The sequence below is a fragment of the Oreochromis aureus genome, linkage group 4, assembly GCF_013358895.1.
Source record: "Oreochromis aureus strain Israel breed Guangdong linkage group 4, ZZ_aureus, whole genome shotgun sequence".
In the NCBI taxonomy this organism is placed as follows: domain Eukaryota; kingdom Metazoa; phylum Chordata; class Actinopteri; order Cichliformes; family Cichlidae; genus Oreochromis; species Oreochromis aureus.
Window position 1 is genome coordinate 33,029,261 of NC_052945.1, and position 22,743 is coordinate 33,052,003.

Consider the following 22,743-nt stretch of genomic DNA (forward strand, 5'->3'; position numbering starts at 1 on the left):
GTGTAAATCATAAATGTTCAAATGGGACACTGAAATAAAGCTTAACTCATCTCATCTGAAAATTCACATTATGTGGAATAGTTGAACAGAGGAGCATTTGAGAAAACTTAATTCTATATAACAATGAGATTGTGGCATATTATTTTGCTCACTGCAGGGGTACTAAATAATCTAATGTTACTATGGGTCATATCAGAGACAAAACATGCCATATAAGCAGGAAAACAAATTAACTACAATCAAAAAACAAAAAAATGCCTCACATGTATAAACTGAAACAAAATTATTCCATCCATTCTCTTCGGCTTATCAAATCCATGTCTGATTTGAAAGTAATGTACACTGCATGAACTGGTATTTAAGCTGTAATTTGAAAGACACACATGAAGCTTATTTAGGCTATACAGTCCTACTGCTGTCCAGGGTGTACTCTGATGTGGGGTTAACAACATTAACAAAAACAAGAAAATTAAAATGCATATGCAAAATAGAAAAAAACCCAAATCCTCATCATGTCAACAATCCTTAAGGAAACACATCATGCTCTTCCAAATCCTGGTGAATTCCGTATTGCAAAATCCATGTCTGATTTGAAAGTAGTGTACACTGCATGAACTGGTATACGAAGGATATTTTCACAAGTATTGGCCACTGGAAATCTGCAGTTAGTGACGAACTCAAGGCTTGGCTTTGGAGAAAAACCCAGGGCTGGTATGCTGTCACATCCAGTGCAGAAAACAAGAATATCTTCCAAAGAGACATCAGTTTCAACTATAAGATAGAAAAATACAAAATGATAATGAGATTCTGACTAAGACTATTGATGTACAGATACATTAAATTACCAAAAGATTAAATCAAAAGTGAAACATGTATATTTTTTAAATTAAGCTGTAATTTGAAAGACACACATGAAGCTTATTTAGGCTATACAGTAAAACCACAATGTCAAAAAAGAAGTTAGTGGAGACCACAACATATTAAGCGACGTGGATGCAGAAATAGCCTATTATTTGTACTCAGTATACAGGATTGGTAATAATTTATTTATTTAGTTATCCTCCTATTTATCCTGTTATTTATTTATCCTGTTAATACACTGAAGTCAAACTGAAATCACATTTGGATACAATGTTCTTTGTAAATCCAGCACTTGCATCAGTACTATCTATCTACCTTTTTTGTTATGGCGTCTATGTCTGTAATTTCATGATGCTGCTGCACAAAAGTGAGAATTTTGATTCATGGTCAAACATTGTGCCAAATAGTGAACTCACATTCTGCCTCCTGAAGATAGTCTTGCCAGAAAGCCAGGGTCCGGCACTCGTCTTGAAATGCATTACTCCCTCGTTCAGAGTGAATGATCTGGAACAGATTCTCCATATCAGTTGCTCTCAGAGCCATTCCAGCTTTCACGAAAAGGCACTTCATCTGAAGAGGGTATGTCTGTAGAGCAGTGGTCCCCAATCTCAGTCCACGAGGGCCGGTGTCCCTGCAGGTTTTAGATGTGTCCTTGATCCATCACAGCTGATTTAAATGGATAAATTACCTTCTCAACATGTCTTGAAGTTCTCCAGAGGCCTGGTAATGAGCTAATCATGTGATTCAGGTGTGTTGACCCAGGGTGAGATCTAAAACCTGCAGGGACACCGGCCCTCGTGGACTGAGATTGGGGACCCCTGCTGTAGAGCATCTAGGACACCTAGAGACCTCAAGCCATCTCTGAACCTAGCCAAAATAAAACAAAATCAAATTGTATTTTATATTACTATTATTATATTTGTATTTGATGGGATTTGGAACCTGTATCATAACAAGAGGTTTTGAGGTTTTATTAAGAGACATTTCTGAACTAATTACATTTTACTTTCCTGTGGACTGCTGTATCAGGGGTGAAGAACATTTTTCCCCTTACAGGGCCAGACTGTCTTAGATACAGATAAAGAATGCCTATACATGGAACAACTGAGCTGAAATATGATACACAGGGACTTGTCATGAATTGGAGTAAAAGTGACAAATTGCTTTCAAATACATCTGATCTCTTTTTCCATTGGCATAACTTTTCTGTCAGTCTACAGTCAACCCAAATGCTACTCAATTTTATTCTATTTTTATTTACATATTTAAACACATGCCTACATTGGCACAGATACAACGTTTTATGTGAATTTTAATTTCATGAATGAAAGATATCTGTTTTGTTATGAACTGTACTAGAATGGAGCGCTACAGACCTGTACCACCAAATAAAGATAAGTAGGGTAATACCATTGTTTCACAACACAATGACTTTAGTTTGACAGGCTTAATTTTTTACCAATACAGTATGTGTTTAGACATACCTTTCAAAAGGTGCACGGGTCCGTTGAAGGACATACCAGTGAGCCAGATCCAAAGCAGTTTCTTGTTTGTTTTGAAGTGTTATGCAAACATTGTGACCAGCAAGACTGATCAAGCTGGCTGCCTGTGCAACTGCATCTTGCAGCTGTAGATCATTCTCGGCCTGTACGATCTAAAAACAATATGAGGAAATTAAAAAATGAATTATTTGACTGTACTATTTAGTAGAACATACACAACTAGTAGCTTCAGTGTTTAATTAGTACATTAACCCTATGAAACCCCATAACCCATCAGGAGGCTGAGGTATAAGTTATTAAGCTGGAAAACAAGTCCAATCATTAAATTCTGAAAACTGAAACTTGGAGTTTCTTGGGCAGTAACCAACAGAACCATAACCTGCCACACACATTTTTAGTTCTTCCTTCTTGTAGCCATTAAAATGTTTGATCTTTTACTAGAAAGGTGCAGGACTCGGGCAAGAAAAATTAGGAAAGTGTTAGTAAAAATGTTGGACAAGCAAAAAAAAGACCTACAATGAAATTGAAAGAACCAAAGGAAAATATGCTCACCGACTGCACTTGTGACCTTGTTTCCTCATCAGTAATATGCTCAGTGCTGACTTTTACATTATCTGGACCCTTTGAAGACACTCATACAAGAGTTCAGACAAGAAACATGGACTCTGTCCCCATGAGCAATTGACATTGCCATGATCTGGCCAGCATAGTAGTATCCATTATCTTTCATTGCTGTTAACAAATAAAATAAAACATCATCTCAAAAGCTTGCATCATTATTTTTGTTACTGTGGCATTTTTATAGTACAAGTTACCAAATGTTATTTCTGAAAAATATTAACCCATACAGTTGCACCCATAAGAGTTTGGATAATGACAAAATCATCTTAATTTTGCTGTGCACCACCACGTTGGATTTTAAAACCAAACAATCAAGATGATACTGAAGTGCAATTCCTTCGAGATATTTTATTAAAAAAATGGCACCAGCTGATTAGGAATTACAGTCAATTTTATACATTATCCACCATCTTTAAAGATGGTTGCTTTAGACAAGTGATTGAAAGCTAACACCATTTTATGTATTATTTTTAATACAAGGATTAAAATTCTTTAATATTCTTTACAGCCTTACAGTCAGATCAGGTAACTGAGCTGGCTTGGTATGCTTTGGGTTATTATCAATTTACACTGTCCAATCAATTTAGCATTTGCATTTGGCTGAATCTGAACAGATTGCCCTTTACACCTCACAAATCACCAGTGATATCATTGACAACAGTAGTGGCTTGGTTCTATGGCAGCTACTCATGCCCATGTCATAACACTGCTTCCACTATGTGTGACTTGAGCTATTCTTTTCTTTACTATACTTTTCTCCTTCCATCATTTTGGTTAATCTTGGTGTCATCTGTCCATATCTTCATAGTAGTATAGCATAGTTCTTTTAGATGTTTTCTGGCAAAGTCCTTCCAGTTATTTACTATTGCACCATGTTTTAAAACATCTGTGTTTCCATTCATAAGTGCATCTCCTGATTGTTGAATTACACCATATCAGTCATTTGAATAATTACTTTTGAGAAATGAGAGAGCATGTATAAAATGGCCAGAATTTCTAAATATGCAGTACTGTTTCAAACCTTTCAATTAAAGCAGAGAATCTGCCCTCAGTCAATCTAGGTTTAATTTTTATAATCCTCTGTGGTGGTACAAAAATTTTATCATTGCCAAAAAAAATGTGTTTAGTTAACTGTATGAGATACTAAACTCGTACATGTAATCACAAACCAATTGATGTATAATGTATTGATGTAAAATAAATCAAATGGCAACAATTAATTAAATCATAAGTACCTTTAGAATTGCACGTAAGAACTTTAGCATTGGGTGGACCTTCAAAGATGCCAAGTTTGTCCTTGACTTCACAGAGGCAAAGTCGGAAGAACTCCCGAGTAGGTCCTCCATTGTCAACAGCACCCTCAGATATTCCATAGTCATCAGTAAACTTCACATCTATTTTTTCTCTGGTGAAAAATTGGATCTGCCCATGGCTCTGGATGCTCCATCCCACACATTTCGCCTTATGATGTTGAAGCGTACAGTGCTGTCATTATTTACTCTAGTAACAATCTGCTCCAAGATTCTCTCTAAGCTCTGGACGTCACTGAAACATACACACACACACACACACACACACACACACACACACACACACACACACACACAAAAAATAGTAAAGAAATATACTAGTCTCAATGGCAATAACCCACCAACAGAATAATGATGTACCATCCTTAAGACTGTAACTGATATTTAACAAAAAGAGATACAAATCAAGAATGTTTGTGATAATGGAAAAAGATTAAGTTTAAGTTAAGTTTAAATTTTGATCTTGTCATAAATACACTATTATTTATAAATAGTATAAATACACTATATAAATACAAGCAAAACAAGAAAACAACAAGATCCAACACTGACAACCAACCTCGATTCAAGAAAGTAAAATAAACCAAAACATATATCAAGTAAAATATAATTAATCTGATAGCCTTGGTAATCTTCAAATGACAACAGAAATCGCTGGTTGCAGTTTGTAGTTTGCTTATTCAAACTGATCCAAAACTAGACAGTAAGTGACTCCTTTTCCGCAACAAACATAAAATAATGGTTAATATGTTGACCTTTCAACATGACAAGTAAAAGTTTGTATTGTACTGACCTTTCACTTGCACTTGAGTCTAAAGACCTTGAAATGGCTTCTTGGAGGTCGGGGTCATCTGACAGGTATTCTTCCTCAAACAGGCCAAGATATGTACTGCAAAGCCAGAATGTTTTGTAAATTATTTAGTTAAATTACATATAAATTATGTTGACATAATTACGTTATCACAATACATAGATTGGCCTCAGCATTATTAAAGTTGTGTGGGATCATCTTGACAGACAACAGAACAAAAAGCCTGGAAAACTATTCCTGAACCATGCTTAAAGAAATTCAATAAAAGAAGACATCACCATCAAGAAAGCTTGGATAAGAGAGTTCAAGCTATGTTGAAGACTAAAGTAGCTCATATCACATTTTGAATTTTAAGCTCATTAAAATTCTACAAGTTTTGTTCTACTCTAATATACTGCGCTTCCATGTCTGTTTGTAGACTTCAGTAAATCACTGCGCTTCTTTCCTATTTTTCCAGCAAAATACAAAGAAAGCAGGGTGGCTCATGACTTTTGCACAATATAGCTCAAAAGATTAAAAGATACAAACATGTACAAAACACATACCTGTAGGATGTGCTGGATAAACTTGGCTGGGTAGGTCCATTGGACACACTGGAGGTGTTACTAGAGAAGACACGTGTGTCACCAGTAACACTGGCAGAAGAACCCACTGATAAGCCAGGTGTGTTGTAACTGACAGAGGCAGATGTTCCACTGGAGTAAGGCTCATCCTCATCAGTAGCAATGACAGAAGGATTGGTGGACATTGTGAGGGTGTCAGCAGAGATGGAAGATTCAACAGTACAAACATCTTGGGTAGCAACGCACCAGATGACCTCATCATCAACAGTCATGGACTGTGTGTTAACAATGGGAATGGCTGAGGGAACTTCTTTAGAAGTTTCAACTGTGAGAACACAAAGAACAGGAGTTTAACTTTTGAATAATATCTAATCACATATATAGCTTTTACTTTTCATGTATTTAGGGGTACATTTCTTCCTGCTCAAAATATTAAACTAAATTTAAATATGATTTTAACAAAGACTTGACACTTAACTAAAGACACAATGCCTAAGATGACTAAGTAACAGACACTGAACCAACTTAATTTCCAGTTTATTTGGAGTGACTTTTAGATAGAAATATTTACCACATTTGTCAGAATTCAACGTTTCTGTGAAATCCTGCCTGCTTGTATGGCTACTCTCTCCATCAGAATATGTCTGTAAATTAAAACAGATAATACATTTCATTATACTGACAGCAAAATGGCATAATAAATATTAGTAATATGTTTATGTATTAAAACATAATACAAGTGACAATGTTTAAGGGAGTTTAAAATCCATCTTTGCCTTTTTGACTCTCATTTTATGAACATACATACATTTGCTGAAATGCTCAGGATTACTTACTGATTCATTGTCCTCACATAAGATGACCTTGTCAGGTCTGACATAAATTGACTTCTGATGAAACAGTTTTTTCACAAGGTCTCCATTCAAAGTCTGTTTGGAAGTGAGTGATGGCTCAACTAGTTTGGTGTGGCATGCCAGCAGAATCTGCAGCCTAGGGGAGGAAGAAAACAGTGTATATGAAATTTTTGTTAAGGCTAACAGACTACAATACAATACAATACATTAAAAGGCTTAATTTTTGTTAACTCTAAAAGATATCAATCCAGTCATCTGATTGGTGCTCCCAGATCCTTTTTGGAAATACCCAAAGTTGACCTTTAATAATATAATAATCTAAGTAACAAAAAAATCTTTTTATAAAAAAGGATCTAAAGCTTACCTGCATCCTTCAACAACTGGCTGGAAGGCTGTCCTTATTGCCTGCATTACCATGCAAACAGTCACAGCTAAACTCCAGTGCAGATTTTATATGTCCATTTTCAAAAAGCCAAGCTTTTTTGTTACGCCTTGGCACATGTGCAGTTAGATGGTCTGGCAAGAGAATCACTTCTTTGGTGAAAGACTGAGCCACAGAATGTGACCTGCTTAGCTGTGCTGGAAACCTAATGGAGGATAAAGGTAAAGTAAACATTTCTGCATGTAATATACTCACATTTCTCTGATCAATGAAGTACATTTAATTAAAAAAATACACCATGCTGTACACATGTCTAATTTGCATTAATAAACACCCTCTAGCCCCATGGTAGCTAGGATAGGCTCTTGGAATCCTGAATTGGATAAGTGGAAGAGAATGGATGGATGAATGGATGGGTAGATGATGTAAGATAGTGGGATGGGTGGGTGGAGAAACTTAACAATCACATAAAAAATTTTCTTAAATTCACGGAGTACTTTTTGTTGCTTTAAAAAAAGTTTCATTAAATTGATACTGCCAAAAACTATGTACTGTAACAACTGATGTGCTTTGCTTTTACACGATGTTTGCAGATTAAGCCTACGGGACGTGAAATATTATAGAAATCGCATGTTTCCACAATTAAACAAATTAACTGTTGTACACAGTTTAGTCTCCACACGCTGTCAGTCTATCGCACAGTTTTTTTGTTCTGTTTTTTTGTGATATTTTTGTTTACTTACCTTCGTCGAGCAGTTGAAACCTACGGGCAATTACTAACCTTCCACTAGTAATTTCAGTGCATTTAGTTCTGTTCTTACCTCTTCTGCCTTGGGCCCTTTCGAGTGAAAGGTCTAAGATTGTAGATGGGACCCGTTGTGGGGCACTCCTGTGATGTGGAAGGCACGTTCTCCATAACGTTAGCTGGATAACCAGGGGCTATCTGACCGGAGAGGTTCACTGCATTTGGTCTTCCACGATGAAAAAGTGAATAAATTTCTTCATCAGTAGTACGATGCGGTACACTGGTACTAATATTAGGTTGGCCAGAACATGCATTTGCCAGGGTGTTTATTAGCTCCTCATTACTTAGAATTTGGGCCACAAGATTCCGTGCGGACTGTCTCATAGTGCCATTCCTCGCAGGTACAAACAAGGAAAACACTAGATGGCGCAAGCGCCTCCTTGACGTCAAGTTTCATTCCATATATTCAGAAGATCATTCTATATATTCAAGTTTCATTCTATATATTCAAGTTTCATTCCATATATTCAGAAGATCATTCTATATATTCAAGTTTCATTCCATATATTCAAGTTTCATTCTATATATTCAAGTTTCATTCCATATATTCAGAAGATCATTCTATATATTCAAGTTTCATTCTATATATTCAAGTTTCATTCCATATATTCAGAAGATCATTCTATATATTCAAGTTTCATTCTATATATTCAAGTTTCATTCCATATATTCAGAAGATCATTCTATATATTCAAGTTTCATTCTATATATTCAAGTTTCATTCCATATATTCAGAAGATCATTCTATATATTCAACTTTTATTCTATATATTCAAGTTTCATTCTATATATTCAGACTTTGATTGTAATATATATTGTAATATATATATAATATTTTCCTAAACGGCATTCCATAATATATATATGTGTATATATATATATATATATATATATATATATATATATATATATATATATATATATATATATATATATATATATATATATATATATATATATATATATATATATATATATATATATATATATATATATATATATATATATATATATATATATATATATATATATATATATATATATATATATATATATATATATATGTATATATATATATATATATATATATATATATATATATATATATATATATATATATATATATATATATATATATATATATATATATATATATATATATATATACATATATATATATATATATATATATATATATATATATATATATATATATATATATATATATATATATATATATATATATATATATATATATATATATATATATATATATATATATATATATATATATATATATATATATATATATATATATATGAATCGCTACCTTATCGTGGTGGAGGGTTTGTGTGTCCCAGGGATCCCAGGGGCTATGTTGTCTGGGGACAAAGAGCGATTCAGAAGACCCTTATGAAGAGAATATCGAGGGAACAGTTTACCCTGCCCAGGATAGGGTTACGGGGCCCCGCCCTGGAGCCAGGCCCGGGAGGGTGCCCGAGGCGGCGTCTGGTGGCGGGCCTTAGTCCATGGGGCCCGCCGGGCACAGCCCGAAGAGGAGACATGGGCCCATCCTCCCGCAGGCCCACCACCCGCAGGAGGCGCCATAGGGGTCGGGTGCATTGTGTGCTGGGCGGCGGCCAGGAAATTTCGACTTACTAACTTAAAATTATGAGATACCTAACTCAAAAATTTGAATTGTGGATGGCAATTTTCTTCTTTTTTAGTGACACAAACAATCTTCCATTATGGAACTAAATGAGTCCCCAGCATCAACACTTTGGAAAACTTGCCTTGTGTCTTTTGTAAACTTTGCTGTTTTAAATAGGAAATGATTAACATAAATGTGGCACAAATTTTAAACAAACCCAGAGCTGAACTATGGGCATTATGCTGCTGTAATATGCAGCATAATATACCTTTCTAAAGAAATATTTCAAGTTATAATATTTCAGTTTTTTAGAGTCCATTATAGTTCAGTTTGGATTATGCCCATTGTTGTACCTCCAGCTTTTCATTTTTACTTCAGCTTGAAAAACCGCAGCCAATGCATGCTTTTAACAGCATTGGCAATGTGTTTGGGATTATTGTCATACTGAAAGATTAAGGAGTTGCCAGTCAAATATTGATATAACTTTTCTGTGTTCATAACTCCTTTAATTTTGACAACATCCCCAACACCACTCACTGAAATCCTACCCCAAACTATGACAGAGGCTCTACTGTGTTTTACAGATGGTTGTAGGCACTGACTGTTGTACCTCTCTCTTCTTAAGGGCAGTTATGGTAGGTTGTTAGCTAACAATTTTTGTGAAGGAATAAACTTGTTGATATAAAATTTCAATTTGGTACCTGTTCAATAAATTTAGCTTATGAATTGGGAATGAATTGTGGAATTTTTTACAAGAAACTCCCTACTGACCCTATTTAAAATCGGTTCTTTGCTAAGTTTTTTGTTATTTCTTGAGTCAGGTGCATTTTTCCTGCTTAAATCATTCATAGCTCAGTCTTAAGTGCTTTTAAAACATCCCCCGAGAATGGATAGAGGATAGACTGAGCTGGAAATACATGAAAAAGTAATAAATGTCCAAAGAAAAAACTGGAAACTATTGATCAAGACCACTTTAAAAAGTGCAAGAAATTCTGACTCCTTGGAACAGACTACTATGCATTGACTACACACTGCATAGAAAACTGCATAAAAAACGTTTAGCACATACACCTTCAGATAAGGCAATGTTCTTCCATGCTCATCTGGCTGTCTTGTAATTGTACAAGAAAGTGTAAATGCCACAAAAAACTGCAACTAATCTCCTGTGCCCTGCCAACTTTTACATACAAATAATAGGAAAAAAAATAAGAACTGTGTATAAACACAGGCATGGGCTGCTCAAGTCATCTTTGAAGGTTAACATCTCAAAGAATTTGACAAGGGAAAAGAGATCAAAGGATCTTTGTCTGTTTTAGATGAGTTTTTATTTCACTTTACACACAGGAGAAAAGTGACAATACACAACTGGGTCAAATAAAGGCTGACAGTTTTATAAGTACGGGATAGAAAAATTGAGAACATCAGAACCATAAAAAGAAACCTAAGCTTCCTTTTAATACTTGATGTGTCTGTGTTAACAGACGGAGCTGTTACCGAGACAGTGAGCTCAGATTGAACCAAAGAAAACCTGTTTCTAGCATCTAAAACAGCAGCGCTGCTCCTGTAACCACCATTAAAACCTTTAAAAGCTAGTCCTTCATCAAACAAACCTTTTAGCTGCTCTATCCACCGCTCTTTGTGTTACACAGCGAAAAAACTGCAGTACGCCTCGAGTAGTTGTATTACAATATGCAGATGTACAGTTAACTTATTCTGAAAATATGTTTAAATTATACAGCTTGGTGAAGGCTGGCGGCAGCTGTCCTAGTTTACATGATGCACACCTGCAGCAAACAGGGGTGAGTGTAAATCAGGGCATGAGGTGTACTAGACCAGATTTATTTCAAGGTTTTCATAACATTTAACAGATTGAAAGTGAAATAACAGAAATCACTGCCTCAATTAAAGTGTGTTAATACTTAAAATATACAAATGAAAGCTTTCTTTTTTACAAGCCAATAAAAATGTACATGGGCTTGTAAAACTCTGAGCCACTGACCGGAGGGATTTTAGGTTGGACACAGGAATTATTGTTAATATTAATTAACATCTAAGCCATCATAACATCTTGTTTTCAGCAGCACAAAAACTTTGCATTAAACCACCACATTCTCCTTTAAAGGCTTACAGACACAAACTAACTCATTCACTCTGAACACTTAAACACGCAGAAACACATGTACAAATACTCATGAAGCCTTCCAAGAAGACAGAGTAAAAATAATTTTTTATGCCTTAGTTTGGATTGCATATTTATTTTATTTTACTTGACTTTGATTCTACTGGAGAGGAATTATATATTTTTGCATTTAAGAAATAAAATAAAATATGGCACAAAGAGTTTAGATGTTTTTTGGGGGGTTTTTTGGACGAATGACAGATGGTAAACAACCTTCCTTGAACAGGGGACAGACAAAGAGGCCGGGTTCACCTTAGGAAGGCTCACACTACCTTGGGTGAGCCTTTTCCCTTATTGTCTCTCTGTGTTGCTTTTCAGGTTAGTGGTAGGCAGAGGAAATCAGTGCAGCTGGAGAGTCTCCCAGGAGAGCTGACTATCTCAATCTTTGCTCTCTCTCCTCCCACCCAGCACTGTACTATTTGTTCACTAGACTTCAGCTTGGTTATTTGAGGTTTTAGTGTATGCAACACATACACTAAACATTTATCCAACTGCTGACACAGTGATAATGATGAGCAACACATCTCGTAAAGTTAATTATAGTTTTGATTCTTTTTGGTTAATGAAATTTTGTATTTTGGGATAAACTTAATTTTTCCCATTAGCTGTGACTTATGAGCCATGACCATGAGTGAGATAAAGAGAAGGAAGTGACTTGGTAATTTGTAGAGCAGTGTGTGATTGGTTGATTCATCAGCAGCTTTTAACTTGGGGTACACATTGCTAATAAAGGAAATTCCCTTTTTACCAGTAGCGAGAATGTTTAATAATTACTCACTAAAGTCACAAAACATGTCTTGTCATCGTGTGTTATTACCTTATAAAAATTATTTTCTGGATGATCAATAATTGATAAATAATTAATGAATTTCATCTACTAGACAGATAGTAACAAAACAAAAAACAGACATCAAAATTTCAATGTTTACGTCCTATGGGTCTGATGGCTGATGCCTCCTTTCAGAGAGCATGTTTGTAATGACTTCATATTCCACTAGATGGCAGCAGACTACCATCAGAGTTTGTTGCTCTCCTGTTCCATCTCAGAACTATCAGTATCAAATACCAAACCAGCTTTTTCTTTAAATTCTTCCTGACCCAACATTTACATACACATAAACGGATTTTTTGTCTTTTTTTAGAGCAGTACTGTGGATCATATATAGCATGTATTGATGATAGTACACTGCATGACAAATACGGTGGACTAAGGTTGAGTTTGGGTTGAGTTTCCTTTCTTTCATTCAGAATTAAGGCAAAGCGTCATAATGCTTTGATGCAGCAGTTTTGATCTCTGGTAGCAGAAAGAAGTGCGTCGTGTTTTATATGTTCTGATGAATTTTTAATGTTTGAAAACTATGTCATCCATTCTAAACTAAATCTGTTACAGAAATGTTATCCAACTCCATCAATCTACAACTATATGTGTAACATAATGACAGAATTCTTTTACAGCCAAAATAAGAATTTGTTGATGCATTTTCTACACATGTAAGTAAGAAAAAGTTTCATTTCGGGAAGTTTTGTTCATGTCGCGAGTGTATAACAATTTACGGCCTACTTGAAGGAGGTTAGGAATCTGGAGACCTGGTGCCAGAGGAACAACCTCCTTCTAAACGTCAGTAAAACAAAGGAGTTGATAGTGGACTTCAGTACTAAGCAGGAGAGGAACTACCAGACCCCGTCATCAACGAGTGCCCAGTGGAGAGTGGACAGCTTCAAATACCTCGGAGTTCACATCACGCAGGACCTGTCATGGTCCTGTCACATCAACACCATAGTGAAAAAGGCCCGACAGCGTCTCTACCACCTCAGACGCTTGAGAGACTTCCGACTGCCCTCCAAGGTGCTCAGGAACTTTTACACGTGCACCATAGAGAGCATCCTGACGGGAAACATCTTAACCTGGTTCGGGAACAGCACCATGCAGGACAGACGAGCTCTACAGAGGGTTGTGCGATCAGCTGAGCGCACCATCCGCTCGAGCTCCCTGACCTGCACTCAATCTACAGCAGGCGGTGCTGGACCAAGGCCAGGAAGATCGTGAAGGACCTCAGCCATCCCAACAACGGACTGTTCTCTCTGTTGAGGTCAGGAAAGCGATTCCGCTCCCTGAAGACCAACACAGAGAGACTGAGGAGGAGCTTCTTCCCGCAGGCGATACGGTCTCTCAATCATCACACCACCACATAGAACGGACCCACATATATGGTTCTTACACACACACACTGGACAGTCTGGACTTTGTTTACACTTAATCACTTTAAGCATATTTGCACTGCACAAGACACCTACAATGTGGTTTGCACAACACTGGACATTATATTTCTCCATTTCCATTTAATACTTGTAAAATGCTGCTGTTATTGTATATATATTTATATTTCTTCATACATTCTTATATATTTCTATACTGTGTATTGTGTATTTTGCTGTACAGTTATTTTATTTTAAACTTTAATTCATATATATTTTATCTTATTCCTTCCCAGCTAAATTTACCCTTCATTCTAATTTGTGTTGTACAGTTATTTTATTTTCAACAAATTCATATATATATTTTATTTTATTCCTTCCTAGTTAAATTTACCCTTTTAATTTTCATATTTATTTCCTATCTTATTCATAGCCCTTTCTTTTTCCTTAGGTCACGAGCAGTTGTGTAAGCATTTCACTGCATATCGTACTGTGTATGACTGTGTATGTGACAAATAAAAATTTGAATTTGAATTTGAATTTGAATACATGTGTAACAATTTCTGTTGGTAACTCATGGTGGACTTTCTGTAGTGCCCACAGAAACACTCATCGGCCACCGCTGGGATAATGCAGGAATGCCCAACAGTGTTTTTGTTACCCCATTGGGCCCCCATGATGCTTTTCTGTGGAAAGCCCGCATTCAAAACGCAATGGGGCTTGCCCACAGGGCCTTATTTGGGCCTCACAGTGTGAGCCCCACAGTGCAGGGCCCATATGTGTTCCACATTGCATGCTGGTATTGTGATCTGCAGAGAGCTGATCACAAAACACAGGGCCCAAGGGGCAGTTTTTGCTCCTAATGTCACCAAAACCTGTTAAAAGGGGATGATTTCTCTAAATTATTGTAGAATCTTTACTATACAAGTACACCACATGAGTACACTGTAGTGTAGGAACCTTGTAGAATCACCTTCGCCAGCAATAATTTAAAGTAATTGTTTGTTTGTTTTTCTGTACTTTATTAGTCTATCATATTGCTATGGATTCTTTTTGGTTCACGTGAAAACAAGGTTTGAGAGCATTTGTTTATGTACAGCTCTCTGAAGTGTTTAAGTTAGGTTGAAGCCTGGACATTGGCAGGGCCATTGCAACCCCATGATGGTTTTCTTTTTCAGCTGTTGTAGATTTGTTGGTGTGCCCGAGATAATTTTCTTGTTGAATGTCCTAATTTTGGGTCACAGTCTGACCAGCTGTTGGACAGATGGCCTCCCAATGCGTTTTTGACCATAGGGTGAGCCCTGCTAGAGACTGGCAGCCTGTCCAAGTTATATCCTACCTCGCACCCTGTAATTACTGGTATAGGGAGTCATAGGGTGAGGTAGGCATATAAAGTAAGGCAAGTCTGTAAGGGATATCTGCGCAATCAGCGCCTACAGTCTGCCCTGCTCATCATACACTGCTGGAATAATAAGCTGGCCAAAGGAGGAGATAAAAGTCACTGACATCAAGACAAGGCATCTCCTTACCAGGCGTGGGGGGTTTCACACCAAATCCAGCACCCTGTATGCTAAACAGAAAGGAGGAGGCTGAAAACAACTGCTGATCTAGAGCTGATTGCGTGTTTAGTGAATACCTAAGATATTAAGAAGAAGAAACTCAAGAAAGAAGAGTAGTAAGAATGGGGAATCATGGAGAAAAAGGCCACTTCACGGCATGTACCCCCAGCAGATCAAGTCAAGTCAAATGGCTTTATTGTAATTTGAACCATGTGCAGTGGTACAGTACACAGTGAAGTTAGACAACTTTCCTCCAAGACCATGGTGCAGCATATAACATATAACAGACAATCAACACTCTCATGAACCAGTGGTTCATGGCTATGGAGCATGGAAACAAGAACGGAAAACAGTTCCCCTAGGAGGATGGGTCACAGAGGGAGTCGAGGTGAGGAACAATGGGAAGAGGGGAATTCTGCAACAGAGGGAGTAGAGGTTACTGGTTGGGTAACCGCAGGTAACTGCGGTGAGTATGTGGGAGAGTATGTTTTCCTTATTTGTAGGTCAAGGCTAAAAGGCTCCGGGGAGAGTGTCCATGGGAGTGTCCAGTGTGGGGATTGTAATGGCAGTAGGTGAGGAACTGTTGCCAGTGTGTCTGGGGGTGTTATAGTGGGCAAAAAGCAGTCAAAGAGGCGAGATGAGAGAACCAGCGCTGAGGAGTGAGAACACGGCCATAGGCTAGTCCAGTCAGTGGTATGAAAACAACATCTAAACACAAGGACAACGAGTTTAAACACAGGGAAATTTTGACAATAGAGGTGAAAAAACCCAGCCACTCCCATGGACCATGACAAACACAGGATTACATAAAGTGTAAGTGTGTAAAAATTGCAAAAAAACCCCCCAAAACAAAGACATTGCAACACCAGACTGAACAGACACAATACAGACAGAAGTGCAATAGAAAAATGTAACAATGACAGTGGGTTGCGCAAAAGACTGAGCATTGTGCAAAAAGTACTTTGATGTATGAAGGTTTGTGTGTATGAGATTGTGCAGATAAGTGCTTGGTAGTGACATGTATGAAGGTGTGTGTGTGTGTGTGTCAGTCCAGTCACTGAGTGTTCAGGAGTCTGACAGCTTGGGGGAAGAAACTTTTTTGCAGTCTGGCAGTGAGGGCCCGAATGCTCCAGTACCTCTTGCCAGAAGGCAGCAGATTGAAGAGTGTGTGTGAGGGGTGCGTGGGGTCTTCCATAATGCTGCTGGGTTTGTGGTTGCAGCAGGTGCAATAGGTGTCTGTGATCGAGGGAAGAGAGGCTCCAATGATCTTCTCAGCTCTTTTCACCATCCATCCATCCATCCATCCATCCATCCATCCATCCATCCATCCATCCCAGATGCCCAAACCACCTCACCCAGAAGGAGGCATCCATGCCAGATGCCCAAACCACCTCACCCAGAAGGAGGCATCCATGCCAGATGCCCAAACCACCTCACCCAGAAGGAGGCATCCATGTCAGATGCCCAAACCACAGCTGGCTTCTTTCGATGTGGAGGAGCAGCGGCTGTACTCTGATCCTCTCCCAGATGGCCGAACTTCTCACCCTATCTCTAAGGGAGAGGCCAGCCACCCTACGGAAGAAGCCCATTTCTGCCGCTTGTATTCGCAATCTCGTTCACCAACCACCTTGCAGCCGCAGCTCAGTGCAGCGGCATCAGAATCAGAAAGGGTTTTATTGCCAAATGTTGAGCAGGTTTACAACATTAGGAAATTGCTGTGGTACTTAGTGCAAACATACTGTCGGATAACGCTTAATTAAACATAAAAATAAGAATTAAAAGTGCTAAGTAGATAGATATATACATGAGTGCAGGTGGTGATCAGTGCCAAACATGGAATGATGCAGTGAACACAGTGTAGGGTCATGTGTTAGTGGTGGGAACAGTCATATGGTTATTGTTCATGAGTCCAATAGCAGAGGGGAAGAAACTGTTCTTATGGCGAGAGGTTCTGGTGCGAATGGACCTGAGCCTCCTGCCTGAGGGGAGCAAGTCAAACAGAATGTGTCCAGGGTGAGAAGGGTCAGCTGTGATCCGAGCTGCACGCCCCAGTGTCCTGCAGAGATTGGAGTCTGCAGCCAATCACCTTCTCAGCAGAGCGCACAACACGCTGCAGTCTCTGTTTGTCTCTGATAGTGGCTCCAGCGTACCACACGGTGATGGAGGAGGTGAGGATGGACTCGATGATTGCAGTGTAGAATTGCATCATCGTCTGTGTTGGCAGGTTGAATTTCTTCAGCTGCCTCAGGAAGTACATCCTCTGCTGGGCTTTCTTTATGACGGAGGTGATGGTGGGCTCCCACTTCAGGTCCTGGGTGATGATGGTACCCAGGAAGCAGAATGAGTCCACAGAGGTGATGAGGGTGTCAGTCAGGATGATGGGGGGGGGGGAGTGGGGCTGTGTGCTTCCTGAAGTCCACAACAATCTCCACTGTCTTCTGGGCATTCAGCACCAGGTTGTTGTGGCTGCACCAGGACACCAGACGTTCAACCTCCCTCCTGTAGGCAGACTCGTCCCCGTCCGAGATGAGTCCAATAACGGTGGTGTCATCTGCAAACTGGATTAGCTTGACAGACTGGTGGGTGGAGGTGTAGCAGTTAGTGTACAGGGAGAAGAGCAGAGGAGAAAGAACACAGCCCTGAGGGGAGCCGGTGCTGATGGTCCGGGAGTCCGAGACATTCTTTCCCAGCCTCACATGTTGCTTCCTGTCCGTCAGGAAGTCAGTGATCCACCGGCAGATGGGATCAGGCACATTCATCTGGGAAAGCTTGCCTTGGAGATGGTCTGGAAGGATGGTGTTGAAGGCAGAGTTGAAGTCCACAAACAGGATCCTGGCGTAGGTTCCTGGGGAGTCCAGATGCTGCAGGATGAAGTTTAGAGCCATGTTGATAGCATCGTCTACAGACCTGTTGGCTCTGTATGCAAACTGCAAGGGGTCCAGGAGGGGGGCCGTGAGGGTCTTGAGGTAGGAGAGAACCAGGCGCTCAAATGACTTCATGACCACAGATGTCAGAGCCACAGGTCTGTAGTCATTTAGTCCAGTGATCCTTGGTTTCTTGGGGACAGGGATTATGGTGGAGGACTTGAAGCAGGCAGGCACATGACATGCCTGCAGTGAGGAGTTGAAAATGCCAGAAAACACTGGGGCCAGCTTGTTTGCACAGTGTCTGAGAGTGGGAGGAGGCCGAGTCATTCTCTGAGATCTGCTGCTGCATCTTCTCAGAGTGCTGATGTTTAGCAATGTCCACTTCTTTAGTGAACCTGTACTTGGCCTCTCGGTAGCAGTCCCTGTCTCCGCTTCTGAACGCCTTTCTCTTTTCCAGCCACAGCTTTTTGAGTTTAGGAGTAAACCAGGGTTTGTCATTGTTATAACTCACCCTGGTGCGTGATGGCACAATGCTGTCCTCACAGAAGTGGATATAGGAGGTGACAGTATCCATAAACTCATCCAAGCTGTTAGAAGCAGCCTTCATTGTGTCCCAGTCTGTAGACTCCAAACACGTGCGAAGGTCCTCCACAGCCTCGTTGCTCCACAGTTTTTTAGTCCTCACGACAGGTTTGGAGAGCTTCAGCCTCTGTCTCTACGCAGGGATCAGGTGGATCATGACGTGGTCAGAAAGTCCGAGTGAAGCACGGGGCACCGCATGATAGGCCCCGCTGATCGTGCTGTAACAGTGGTCCAATATCCTCTCCTCTCTGGTCGGGCATTTAATATACTGCTTGTATTTGGGAAGCTCTTGGCTCAGATTGGCTTTGTTAAAGTCCCCAAGAGCAATAATGAGAGAGTCCGGGAATGTCCGCTCCATGTGCAGTATCTGCTCCGCGAGGGCGCACTGAGCTGCCTGCACATCCGCATCTGGCGGGATGTAAACAGCGGCCAAGATGAATGAAGCAAACTCCCGCGGAGAATAAAACGGTTTGCAGTGAATAAAAAGGTATTCCAGAGAGGAAGAGCACTCCTGAGCAATCACTGTTACATCTGTGCACCAGCCACTATTAATGTAGAAGCAGACACCTCCACCTGTGGTCTTAACAAAGAGAGAGGCCTGCCGGTCCGCGCAGCAGATGAAAACCCTCCAGCTTGAGCGCGCAGTCCGGGATGTCCTCACAGAGCCACGACTCCGTAAAACATAAGACACTGGAGGAGGCAAAGTCTCTGTTCATGCTTCTCATCACGGCCAGCTCGTCCATCTTATTCCTGAGTGAGCGTACGTTGGAAAGGAAGATCCCAGGAAGAGCAGTTCACAGTCCGCGTCTCCTCAGACGCACGAGTGCGCCGGCTCGCTTTCCTCTCCTTCGGCGTCTCACTTTCCTGATCAAAGTCTGTAGTAAATCTGCCGCAGATGCGACAAATATTGGAAGTAAATCCACAGGTGTTGTAGTCCTGTAGTTAAGAAGCTCTTCTCTGGTGTAAAAATATCCAGAGGAGTGCACAAAAAAAAGTTATGCACAAAAACAAAACAGAAGTAACGTACTGAAGTACCAGGGCATCCATACGCAGCGCCATCTCTATTGGCAAACCATCTTGGTTTGCCAATAGAGATGCTGAACAAGGTCCATTCAAACTCAATGTCCCCAGTCTCCCTCGGAATGCTGTTGAAGCTCTGCCGGAGGTGTGTGTTCTTACTATCCGTTGTAGGGTATTTCAATCCGATACGGTGCAATTACCAGACAGTGATGCAGCTGCTCAGTACACTCTCGATAGTCCCTCTGCAGAAGGTAGTGAGAATGGATGGTGGGAGATGGACTTTTCTCAGCTTCCGCCGGAAGTAGAGAAGCTGAGGTGCCTTCTTAGTTACGGAGCTTGTGTTGAGGGACCAGGAGAGGTTCTCTGCCAGGTGAACACCAAGAAATTTGGTTCTCTTGACGACCTCCACAGAGGATCCATGAATGTTAATTAGACAGTGATCTCTCCGTGCTCTTCTGAAGTCAACAATCATCTCTTTTGTTTTGGCCACGTTCAGAGACAAGTTGTTGACTCTACACCAGTCCGTTAGCTGGTGCACCTCCTCTCTGTATGCTGATTCATTGTACTTGCTGATGAGACCCACTATAGTCGTGTCATTGCCGAACTTGATGATGTGGTTCAAACTGTGCGTTGCGGCACATTTGTGAGTCAGCAGGATGAGCAGCACTGGGCTGAGCACACAGCCCTGAGGGGCTCCAGTGCACAGTTCTAGCAACTTTGATCCGGTCCACCTTCTCTGGCACTACAATACAGCTGCAATGAACTCCTGAAAATCATTTGGAAGCCACACCAGCTTTCAGCAGCTACATTGATCCTTCTTGAGGTCATCAGACCACCCAGGCAATCGTTGGCACAAACAAGGCAGCAAAGAAGACATTGTGAGCAGAGTCAGAAAAGAGGCCAATGGACCGACAAATGCATTTGGCTAAAGAGTAATACATTTAAACTTCCACTCCCCTTAATCTTTATAGCTAATGCCTGTTCATTCCAGAAACTAGAGGGACAAAAATAGACTCTGACTCACCTTACGGAGGATGTTGACCAGGTGCTGTGACATGATTTTAATGGAAAACAGCTAGATGGCACCTCATTGCCTTCAATGTTTGTACTGCATGCTCTGTACACCTGACCCGATAAGGAAAAATCAAAAACTGCTCCTCTCCTCTACCTTTCTGCACTACCTCATTCCACGTCTCATTCGTCTTTCCAGTGGATACATCAAACACCTTCTTTAAAATTTACCTCACCACAACTGTGGAAATTCTTCTTCAATTTTCACAATTTAATCATTGCCTCTGCTTTCACTTGCTTCCTATTGCAGATTTCTAAAGTTATTCTGCAGACTAACATTTGATGCTGTCTAGCTACATTCTCCCCTGACACCACCTTGCAGTTTCCTATCTCTTTCAGATTGCACCCTCTGCAAGAGACATAGCCTGACTGGTGAACCTTTTCTCCATTTTCATATGTCACCCTATGTACACTCCCTTTTCTTGAAGTGAGTGTTCATCGCAGCCATTTCCATCCTTTTTGCAAAATCCACTACCAACTGCCTCCTTACCATTTCTCTCCTTAACATCATACCGACCCAACACTTCCTTATCACCTCTGTACATGTCTATTGAAGTATGCTCCTAGTGTGCTTGCTAACTAACATTCACACTCCAATAGAAGCATTGGAAAGCAGCTTGGGGTTAGTGTCTTGCCCAAGGGTATTTGGCATGCAGCCAGGTATCAGACTACCAACCTTTCGATTAGGTAGTTGACCTGCTCTACTTCCTGAGCTATAGCCATTCTTCTTCTGAAACATAAGGTGTTGCAAAGTAGGTTATGTTCACAGTATGCGTTACCATTGTGATATTACCTTCATCCCAAAAGGTTGATTCTGTTCATCTGGGCGGAGGAGCAGTTTTTGATTTTTCCTTAATGGGTCAGTGTACAGAGCTGGACCTCCAGATGAACAGAATCTGAATTTGAGTTAACTCAAAAGTTACCTGGAAAGGATGTCTTTCTGCTTCATAGCACAGACTTCTGGAGCTGTGATAGCTAGACAGTGATGTTGACATTTATTTAGGAAAAAATATTCCCTTTAAGGTTAGTGGTATAACCTAGGTAGCCTTCTTTTTGAGAAAAGCTACAGTTAGGTCAGAATTAGAATTTTGTAGGATGCGGCACTCAGGAAAAGGCATGTATAATTTATAACAGACTGAGATTTACCATCTTAAATTGCATATAAATACACACACTGCTCTTAAAGGTTCTCTGTATTAATAAAATACTTTAATTGTTTATGCAGCTTTGCCCTCTCTAGGATGAATACAAGCAGTGAGACAGAAGATATTTGAGGTCACAGAAATAAGGTGTTTGACACTAAACAATGATTTAGTGTATGGAGAAAGAGATTATATTATTTTGAGGGTGAAAGCCCTATATTTTCAAAGGTAAGCATGAAATATTGTGTTTTTGTCCTTGTAATAACATAAAATGTAGTAATGCATTTAAAATGTATCCATCCAAATGTGAACTTGAATGCTGATATTTAATACTGACCTGTCAGCCTGCTTTCCTTTAGCCTGCAACTTTCTGCTTCTTGTTTTCTTTGAACAGTTAAGGAGTTGTTTAAGCTTTGACTTTGGGATTCTAGGGAAAAAGTGTGCCTTTATTTTAGTAGTCATCAGGGTTTTCTTTTCATTTTTTTGTGTGGCCAAGTGTATTTGATCTATTGAGCACCTTTCAAGGTTCCCAAGATGCCTTACACATCATGCTAAAATAATTCTAAACACATGAAAAGCATGATGATGTGAGAGTGATGCGTCTTCACACACCCACTAAGCATACCCTGAATTACTGCTTGTCTCAGTGGGAGGCCATTTCTGGTAATTAAAGCTCAAAAAAATTTTCCCAGAATCCACAGATCTTATTTTGTGTAAAGCTGGAGGAGGGATTATGTGTTCTAATTCTGATGACGCTTAATTCCAGT

General features: G+C 39.6%; 1 protein-coding gene and 1 long non-coding RNA gene across 2 annotated transcripts; both read right to left on the reverse strand.

The window, feature by feature from the left end:
- Positions 1-1,686: 1,686 nt before the first annotated feature.
- On the reverse strand, positions 1,687-2,981 carry LOC120439754. The gene is made up of 3 exons (XR_005612734.1): positions 2,916-2,981; positions 2,346-2,515; positions 1,687-1,728 (listed from the first exon to the last, which is right to left on the reverse strand). It is a non-coding gene; the product is annotated as an uncharacterized LOC120439754 (long non-coding RNA).
- Positions 2,982-4,378: 1,397 nt separating this feature from the next.
- Positions 4,379-8,033, reverse strand: LOC120440042. Its single transcript, XM_039611601.1, has 7 exons — positions 7,726-8,033; positions 6,887-7,109; positions 6,505-6,658; positions 6,240-6,312; positions 5,651-5,993; positions 5,088-5,183; positions 4,379-4,529 (listed from the first exon to the last, which is right to left on the reverse strand). The coding sequence occupies exons 2-7, from the start codon at positions 6,937-6,939 to the stop codon at positions 4,379-4,381; spliced, it is 870 nt and encodes a 289-aa protein (XP_039467535.1). The 5' UTR covers positions 6,940-7,109; positions 7,726-8,033.
- Between the last annotated feature and the right edge of the window lie 14,710 nt (positions 8,034-22,743).